The following is a 9,821-nucleotide window of genomic DNA, read 5'->3' as shown; positions in this document are numbered from 1 at the left end:
ATGAAGCTGAATCAATGGCATTTCTTAATGGTGTTTGTGCTGCTCCATAGGGTTACAGGGATCAATGTAACGCTCAACAATGGTGGGTTTGAAAATGTCATTATTGCAATTAACCCTGGGATACCTGAAGACGATAAAATAATTGACAGCATAAAGGTAAGATTACTAAATGTTTAAATATTTTGATGTAGTGCCTCAAGCATTACTAACTTTAACAAACTATCATCAACTTGAAACTTTGTTTAAGTTTGTAAGTGCTGGTGTTTGCTGCTGCTACTGAGCATCCAGCCCCCACCATGAACAAGGGGTATCAATAGTAAATGTTGAGGCATGGAGTGCCACTCTTTCTCTTTAGACCAGTGGTTCTCAACCTGGTACTTACCTTTAAGGCCTTACATGGTATGGGGCCGATGTACCTGAGGGACCGCCTCACCCCTTACCAACCCCAGAGATCCCTCCGTTCTGAAGACCAAAACCTATTGGAAGTTCCTAGTTTTAAGATCTTGCGCCTAACAGCAACTAGAACCAGAGCCTTTACAGCAGTGGCGGCATCACTTTGGAACACCCTGCCACCTGAAGTTCGTGCCTTGCGGGACATATCAGCCTTCTGCAGGGCATGTAAGACACACCTGTTTCGGCAGGCTTTTGATTTCTGTTATTGCTGTTTTTAAATTGTTTTAGATTTTAGTCTGTTTTGGAAGCCGCTCCGAGCCCTAGGGGAGTGGCGGCATATAAGTTTGAAGAATAAATAAATAAACCTGTGGGTCCCCAGAAATCCCAGTTTACCAGCTGTTAGGATTTCTGGGAGTGAAGGCCAAAACATCTGGGGATACATAGGCTGAGATCCACTGCTCCAGGCAGTCAGCTATGTCCTATTGCAAAGTATAGTAAAACGTTTCATACCTTTTCCTGCGGAGGTTTCTATTTCTGAGAAAAAGACATTTCTGAAATTTTTTGATTAAACCATGCGATATTTCATGACCAGCATTTTTCTTTTGATGGTTTAAGAGCGAGTTTGTTCCTGAAAACATGATTTTGCTAGGCAGTTTTGTCACATTCCTTTCCAACTTAACCAGAAATTAAAGACAAATCTTCATAAGCTAGGGTTGCGATCCTGTTTCAAATCATAACTACTTTACCACAGTGTACCTTGGAGCCCTGAATATAATTCTTCACTTTCAATTTTGGGTTCCACCAAAGTCAACAGTCAACTGCTCTATAGCTTAGCAGTGGTTCTCAACCTTGGGTCCCCAGATGTTTTTGGCCTTCAGCTCCCAGAAATCCTAACAGCTGGTAAACTGGCTGGGATTTCTGGGAATTGTAGGTCAAAAACATCTGAGGACCCCAGGCTGAGAACCAGTGGCTTAGATCCATGCCATACCTGCACCTGGGATTTCTGCTTAATTAAATGCAAATTTGGGACACCTGTCTCTCTTCTGTGGCATACCAAAATGTAAGAATTGTACTCATGAGGTGTTCATCTTTGGGTTTTGCAGCCCTGACATGTGGTTGTCAGGAACAGCAAATAATATATGCAAGTAAAAATATGAGGTCACCTGTTCTATCTTATTTGTTTCAATATGCCTATTGTGCTTCTTATTCCCACTTCTGAAGACTACACTTTGACAGTTTGTTGGCCAAACAATATATTTCCAGATTAATCAAGATTCTTCTGATTATGAGAGAGAAGTACCATATCATCTGTTTACAGAAGCAGGGGGACTTTCCTCTGACAAATTATGGGGTGGGGAGAGAATGTATAATTATCCATGTGATATAAAATATTGTTAATGAAACAGTTACAAAGTAAAGGTGTCACTACACAACTTATTTTACCTCTGCCTGTTTGAATAGAATTCACCAGAGATCCCAGTGAGGACAATCTCACCTTCAGGATGTATCAGTATAGAGTGTTCTTAGAAGTAACAATAGACGATGATCAATACTGGTATTAGATAGCTAGAGACAGTTCATAGTCAACTGTGTCAAAAGTAGCTTTCCAACAAATAAATGTTGCACAAAAATTGCCTTTTCTGTATCATAAGCAGGGCCGTAGCCAGAAAAAAATTTCGGGAGGGGTTTTGAAAATTTCGGGGGGGGGGGGGGTTGAACCCCTAGCACACACCTCTCCCCGCTACAAACCTGTCAATATTTGCTTGAAATAGTGCCTGGAGGGACTCTTAATGTTTTGCATCTCATAGACTTAGCATGGGGATTTGGTTAACCAGTTAAAATTCATGAGTAAACCAGGTTTTTTTTTATAACCCGAAAAATTTCGGGGGGGGGGGTTTGAACCCCTAAAACCACCCCCTCGCTACAGGCCTGATCATAAGTATTTACATACTAGATGGTTCAGCACAAAGCAAGGAGCCATGGTGGCGCAATAGTTTTATCCCTTGTGCCTGCTGAACTGTTGACCTGAAGGTCTGCGGTTTGAATCCGTGAGCCGGGGTGAGCTCCTGTCTGTCAGCTCCAGCTTCCCATGCGGGGACATGAGAGAAGCCTCCCACAGGATGGTAACACATCCGGGCATCCCCTGGGCAATGTCCTTTCAGACAGCCAATTCGCTCACACCAGAAGTGACTTCAATTCGCCTCTGACACGATAAAAAAAAACAAAAACACAAAGCATTTGTTCAAGGTAGAATAATTAATCCTGAATCCTGTCTGATATGATATTATTTTCTGGGCTCCAGTTCTCTAACTTGTATAATAGATACCAGGCATATAAGTTTGCAACTAATTGGATCATAATTTATTGGGGAAGATCTTTCACCCTTTTTATATATGGAGATAATTATACTTTGAGTCCAACCCACTGGAATGTTACCTATCAATGTTACCTTTAAAACTTGACATAGTAAAGGTATGATCAACTTAAATTTTCCTTTAGAAATGAAAAAGCAATAGATTGTCACAAAATGAATAATGAAAAGCAACAGTTTGTGTAAAACCCAAAATTTCATTTGATATATGGATATATTAGCTTTGGACCAGGACAATGCCTGTACTCTGCCATTGTGAGATTTATGACTTCATCACATGGGCAAACAGACCTGTTGTATAACATTTCCAGCACCATTCCTGGACAGAGCCCACCAAATAACATTACACGATGCACAGCTACAGTACTTCTGGCGAGGCTCCGTTCATGAACTCATAGAGTGGAATGGAGAAGGTGCAGGCGGAAGCCAGATGGCGACATTTCCCCCATGGGATGAGGAAGAGGCGATGTGGCCGGTGCAGGGAGACTGGTTCCTACGCTGCCTGCCAGATTTGCCCTGCTGCCCAACAAACGCCCCCTTTGTTTCTTGGCTTCAGGACTTCAATATGATGTGGTTGTTAGAGTAAGATTTGGCATGATTCTCACACCAATCTCAATGGAGATCTTGAAAAACGACTACCTACAAGACTTCATGAGAGAACATGGTGGGCAAACATTGTCAGCCAGACCTTCAGTGTGTGCCTTCCTTCCCATTTCCTAGTGAATACCCAGGCTGTCATTGGGGGGGGGGGGGGGAGTCACAATGGTTTCCCATGCTATTGTAGCATGGATTTTTTTGTCACCCCCAAAGTTTATCCTGCTTCCTATGGGCCTCCTTTTTATTGTCTGTTCTGCTCTGTCCTTTTTACTATCATTTTAATGCTTCGTCATGTGTATCCATACTGCTCTTACTACTCTGTCAGATATGGAAGGGAAGGGGACATCAGGCATGATTTGGGAGGAAGAAAGTCCTGTGTGGCTAAATGGGTGGGAAAAATTGGAGAAAATCTGCAACCTGGAAAGATGCAGGAGATCTCTTCCCAGAAGACTCTTTAGACATGTTCCACATATTGCTTGATATGACAAGCCATTTGAGATGTTTATTAGACCTCTACGGCTTGATTTCCTGCTTAGGCATTTGTTGGCCTGCAAAAGATTTGATTATTCTATCCCCTCAACCTTATTGTGCCTACTCATTGTTTTCCCAATGAAGTTATTAATTTGAAATAAAGCTGACTTGTAATTGTATTTGAATTAAAGTTGAAGCCATCCAATTTAACCCATAACATTGTGTGTGGCCTCACTGCCTCAGTGCAATTGTATAGTTTAGGCTGTTGTGGATGAAGTACAGTCTGTGGGGCTACATTTAGCACCCAAAGTTAATTCTCAAGTCTCAGTCTTTCTCAAATTATATGGACTGCCTTTTCCACAGTCCTCCAAAGAGTGTATCTCCTTTTCCAAAAGTCTATAGCAAGGGTCCTCAAACTTTTAAAGAAGAGGGCCAGTTCATGGTCCCTCAGGCTGTTGGGGGGGGGGGGGGAGGAGACAATAGTTTGAAAAAAATGAATGAATTCCTATGCACACTGCACATATCTTATTTGTAGTACAAAAAATCATGAAAAAACAATACAATATTTTAAAAGAAGAACAATGTTAACCAAGATAAACTTCCTAGTATTTCAAGGAGAAGTGTGGAACTTCTTTTGGCTAATGAGATAGTCAAGTTAATTAGGATTTTGGTTGTTTGCCTTCAAATTATTTCAGACTTAGGGCAACCTGATTATTTATTTATTTATTTATTTCCAGTATTTATATTCCACCCTTCTCACCCCGAAGGGGACTCAGGGCGGATCACAATGTACATATACATGGCAAACATTCAATGCCATTAGACAAATGACACGCAGGCAGACACAGAGGCCATTTAACATTTCCAGCTTTCTGGCTTCCGTTACGGTATGCTCTAAGCCAAAGGATTATGGCAGGGCCAGGTAAATGACCCTAGAGTGCTGCAACTTGCCCCCCAGACCTTAGTTTGGGGACCCCCGGTCGACAGAAACAATTTATTTATTTATTTATCATATTTATATCCCACCTTTCTCAACCCCTGGGGGGACTCAAGGCAACTTACAAGTGGCACTACATAGTGCCTACAACATAAAACATTAAAAGTTACATTAAAATTAAAATAAGCATACATATAAACATATTTAAATACAGTCCAATGTATTGAGAATTTCTGGGACAAAGGGATGCAAACGGAAAAGAAAGTGATAACAAGAATATACAACAAACTAATAGAATGGTCCCCAGAAACAAAAGAAATTAAAGGCAGCATGGTAAAATGGGCAAGGAACATTGGATGAACTATCAAAATCACAGAATGGGAACAAATCTGGACCAAAAAGTTAAAATATACATATGTATCAGATTTGAAAAAAAATTGGCTCAAAATGTTCCACCACTGGTATATAACCACAAAGAAATTAGGTCTAATGTACAAAAACTCACAGAACAAATGTTGGAAATGCAAAACACATGAAGGATCATTCTATCATATGTAGTGGTCCTGTAAGAAAAGTTAGATACTGGAAAATAATACATTAAGAATCCAAAAAATTCTAAAAGTGAATTTCCCATTGAAACTGGAATACAACTTATTAGAAATGACAGACACAGATTTCAATTAAAACAAAGATATTTTATTCACATACTTATCAACCGCAGCGAGGATAATTTTTGCAAAATATTGGAAGTCAGAAGAAATACCTTTAAAAGAACAATGGTTAGAGAAAATGGAAGAAATAAAAGACATGGACAAATTAACCTTTTTAATGAAAAGAAACCAGGGAAAACCAATAAAGACAACTGACTGGAGACAGTTTGAAGAATATATAAAGGAGAAATAAACGATAGAGCCAAATAGATGGAAGACAAAGTGGGGATAAGAAAACAAATAAGTGAAATGAATAATTTGTGAATGGGTGCAGGGAAGAAGAATGGAAGACCAAACACTTTTTTCTTTCCTTTTTAGTTTCCTTTTTATTTTCCTTCCCTCTCTATCCCTATCCCCAATCTATTCCCCCTTCCCATTTCCCTATCCCTGGCCCAACCCCCACAGACAGGCCCGTAGCCAGGATTTTGTTTCGGGAGGGGCTGGGATTTTGGTTCACGGGGGGGGGGGGGGGCTGAGCCTGAACGGGAGAGGGTCTACCCTAGCAAACCTTTTGTACCGGTATCCCGGGATATATGGGATATATTGAGCATGGTGATCAGATCATGATATGAATAAACATAACAGTTTAAATAATAAATGTAAGGCCTTCTCGCGGACCACCCTGAGAATTTCGGGGGACGTCTGAAGCTCCTCAAGCCCCCCCCCCCCCCGGTTACATGCTTGCCCACAGACAGCCCTAACCTCCCTCCTTTTTTCTTTTCTTTTCCCAAAATTCTACCCCCTTTTATTTCCTTGTTATTATGTAATAAATTTGAAAAAACAAAAACAAAACCTCAATAAAATTATATTAAAAATACAATCCAATGTTAAGCCACAGCATCCAAAGACAAGGTCTAAGGCTGATCCAAAGTCAATTGCACGATTTCAAGTAAACTTATTGCACAACTACTTCTCAAAGGTTTGCTCCCAAAGCCAGGTTTTAACTCCCTTTCTGAAAGCCAGGAGAGAGGGGGCTGACCTGACACCACTTGGGAGAGATTTCCACAACCGAGGGGCCACCACTGAGAAGGCCCTATCTCTCGTCCCCACCAACTGCGCTTGAAAAGGTGGTGGGACCAAGAGCAGGGCCTCCCCAGACAATCTCGGACTCTGAGGTGGTTCATAGGGGGAGATAAGTTCAGACAGGTAGACTGGGCCAGAACCATTTAGGGCTTTGTAGGCTAAAGCCAGCACTTTGAATTGAGCTCAAAAGCAGATTGGCAGCCAGTGGAGCAGACGTAACGGGGGTGGTATGCTCCCTGTACGCCACTCCAGTGAATAACCTGGCCACCGCTCATTGGACCAGCTGGAGCTCCTGAACTGTTTTCGAAGGCAGCCCCACGTAGAATGTGTTGCAGCAATCTATGTGGGATGTAACTAGAGCATGGACTACCACGGCCAAGTCAGACTTCCCAAGGGCACAGCTGGTGCACAGTTTTGAGTTGTGCGAGGGCTCCCCTGGCCACTGCTGAGACCTGGGGTTCCAGATTCAACAGTGAATCCAGGATTACCCCCAGGCTGCGAACCTGCATCTTCGGGGGGAGGGGGGTGTAATCCTGTCCAACACAGGCTGTAACCCTATACCCTATACACTGTTCGGCCTAACTTTCTTAATAGGTTACAGAGCAAAAACCATCTTTGAAAAAACTATAGAAGTCAATTTCTGCCTACTTTTGGTTATGTTTCTTGCTTTTGTTTGTTTGGCAATTCTGGAGAGTCTCAGGAAGGACAGTGACTACTGGATCTGCCATAGTTGCCCTCTCTTGGTCTAGGCTTTGTATGTTTTCATATGTGCCAACATTCAACTGGCTAAGTCATGCAGAAGTGCTTCCAAAACAAGAGTTGGCTATAGATTCTAGTACTGGGGTTGAATAGTGTAAACAGAACAAACATTGTGTTTCCTGGTTTTCCTCCCTGAAAAATCTGGTTTCATTCTTGTGCCTCTAACCTCAAGTAATACCAAAAAAATTCATCATTTTTTGTGTACCAGTAATATATTGTATGCTAGATAAAGCTCCCCCAAACTAGATGCCAAACTGTGAATTAATAGTTAAAATCACAGGATAATCTGCTCAACTGTGACCAAATGCTGATAGGCTGAATTTAAACCTGTTCTACCGAATTCTGTAAAACCTGTTCCCATATTTCTTACAGGTAATATTGTAAGACCTTTGGCTAAAAAACCTTTAGCAAAGAGGAAGTAAATGTGAAAATGAAATTCAAATTTATGCTATTGACTTAAACATAAATTTGTAACACATAATATGCCTTTTCTTCTCTTTGCCTGTTAGGATATGGTTAAAGATGCATCTTCTTATCTCTTCAGTGCGACAGAGCAAAGGTTTTATTTCAAGTCTGTAAAAATTATAATTCCTTTGACATGGACACCCAAGCCTGAATATAAAAGAGTTACTACAGAATCCTATGATAAGGTAAATGTGGAATTGGTCCAAGCCGAGGATGTGCCAGGTTCCTTGGAGAAGTGAGGGCTACCACTTGCATCCTAGACTGTTGCCCTTCATGACTGATAAAACAAGCCTCTTTAACATAAGGCATATTACCAACAAGCCTAAAAGCTGCTATAGTTAGACCAATTTTCAAAAAGCCATCTTTAGACCACTAAACATAAAAATTAATCCAACCATATATCCATAAATTCAACCACGTTTCAACTAGTTTGTAAATTTTCAGTTCTACATGTTTTTACCATCCACTCATGGATTTTTTTTTCTTTTAGGCTGATATCATAGTAGCTGATCCTTTCCTAAAATATGGAGATGACCCTTACACCTTGCAGTATGGAGGGTGTGGAGAACCGGGACGCTATATTCATTTGACATCTAACTTCCTGACAAATGACAGTATGCATGATGTTTATGGACCACGAGGTATTATCCGTTGATTGAAATTCAGTTTTTATCAGGTTAAGTGAATTTCTATGAACACTTTAATGCTCTTCTGAAGTTTACATAGGAATTGGAAATGTTTGATTCATACATATTCAGACCATACCAATAATCTTGTTAAGTTTAACTGGGTGTGCTATTGCTTACCTTTAACCAGCTTATTGTACGATGTATTTTCAGACTATGTGCCACCAGCTCTGCTATTAGACAGTCTGGAGTAGCTGCTGGGGAAGGACAGCCCAGTGTTGGAGGACAGAGCTGTCCCTAGACATAGGTTTCATTGTGCCATGTAGGCATGAAGCTATACATTTTTTGTTCATGGCCATTATGGGATGGGACTATAGCTGTTAAAATGTATTTTCTTGTTGTTATAGATCATCAAGTTTTTTTTTCCAGTTCATAGCAACTCTTTCTTCATCAGCTGGCACACTGTGGTTTTTTGTGACTTAGGATACAGCTCCATGGATGTGGAAATTTTCTTTACTCTAATGCATTTGAACTCATTGTTATTTTCACTACTTGGACAATCTGGCATGCCTTGAATATGTTGTGGATTTGATGACGGAAAAACAATATCCAAAAACAATTCTGAGAAGGGGAGGCTGACTTTGCAAATTGGTTTGAGAGAGTGAAAGGCCAGCAAGAAGGAAAAGTGGGCAGCGCTGAACTGGAAGAGAACAAAGGTGCTTCTAATCCAGATAAAACTGTTATAAGATGAAAGACAGAAGGGAGGTAAAGATCAGTTGAAAGAATAATAAAAGAAAGTGAGTAGTGAGGGAAGAGAAAGAGCACCACAGTGAGGGTAGGATTAACCCATTTTAACCCAGGTGAAACTGGGTACTTTCACAAATTGTAAATACAAAGCAAAGTAATAGAATTTTTGCTGGCTCTTCACAGGCAGAGTCTTAGTCCATGAATGGGCTCATCTCAGATGGGGTGTCTTTGATGAATACAACAATGATGCACCTTTCTATACTACTGGAGTAAACCAGGCTGAAGCAACAAGGTATATCAATAATAATAATAATAATAATAATAATAATAATAATAATAATACACTTTATTTATGTTACGCTTTATCTCCCCGGAGGGACTCAAACTGGATTAAAGTACACATATAAGGCAAACATTCAATGCCTTTTTATACAGTGAACAACATACAATAGACAGACAGACAAAGGTAAAAGCTTTCCCTTTCTTATCTCCGGCGTCTACCGCGATGCTCAACTCTGGCCATGGGGAGGTGCTCTTGTTCCATTTTCCATGCCGAGGAGCCTGTTGTCCGTAGACTTCTCCAATTGCTGGCATGCCTGCATGGAGCACCTTATTATCTACCCGTCGAGGTGGTACCTATTGATCTACTCACATACTTTCGAACTGCTAGGTTGGCAGAAACTAGGGCTGACAGTTGGGAGTTCACTCCGACTCATGGCTTC

The 9,821-nt window shown here is 40.8% G+C and overlaps 1 protein-coding gene across 1 annotated transcript in view; it reads left to right on the top strand.

Moving 5' to 3' along the window:
• LOC100557359 (calcium-activated chloride channel regulator 1) overlaps positions 1-9,821 on the top strand; it is a 32,423-nt gene continuing 22,602 nt past the window's right edge. Inside the window, exons 1-4 of the mRNA XM_008109302.3 lie at positions 1-156; positions 7,771-7,911; positions 8,217-8,367; positions 9,283-9,391. Coding sequence (XP_008107509.3) covers positions 1-156; positions 7,771-7,911; positions 8,217-8,367; positions 9,283-9,391 — 557 coding nt within the window. The remainder of the gene's footprint in view (positions 157-7,770; positions 7,912-8,216; positions 8,368-9,282; positions 9,392-9,821) is intronic.

This window comes from Anolis carolinensis, chromosome 4 (genome assembly GCF_035594765.1).
Source record: "Anolis carolinensis isolate JA03-04 chromosome 4, rAnoCar3.1.pri, whole genome shotgun sequence".
NCBI classification, from domain to species: domain Eukaryota; kingdom Metazoa; phylum Chordata; class Lepidosauria; order Squamata; family Dactyloidae; genus Anolis; species Anolis carolinensis.
Note: the sequence above shows the minus strand (reverse complement) of the source record. Positions and strands in the feature narration are given on the sequence as shown.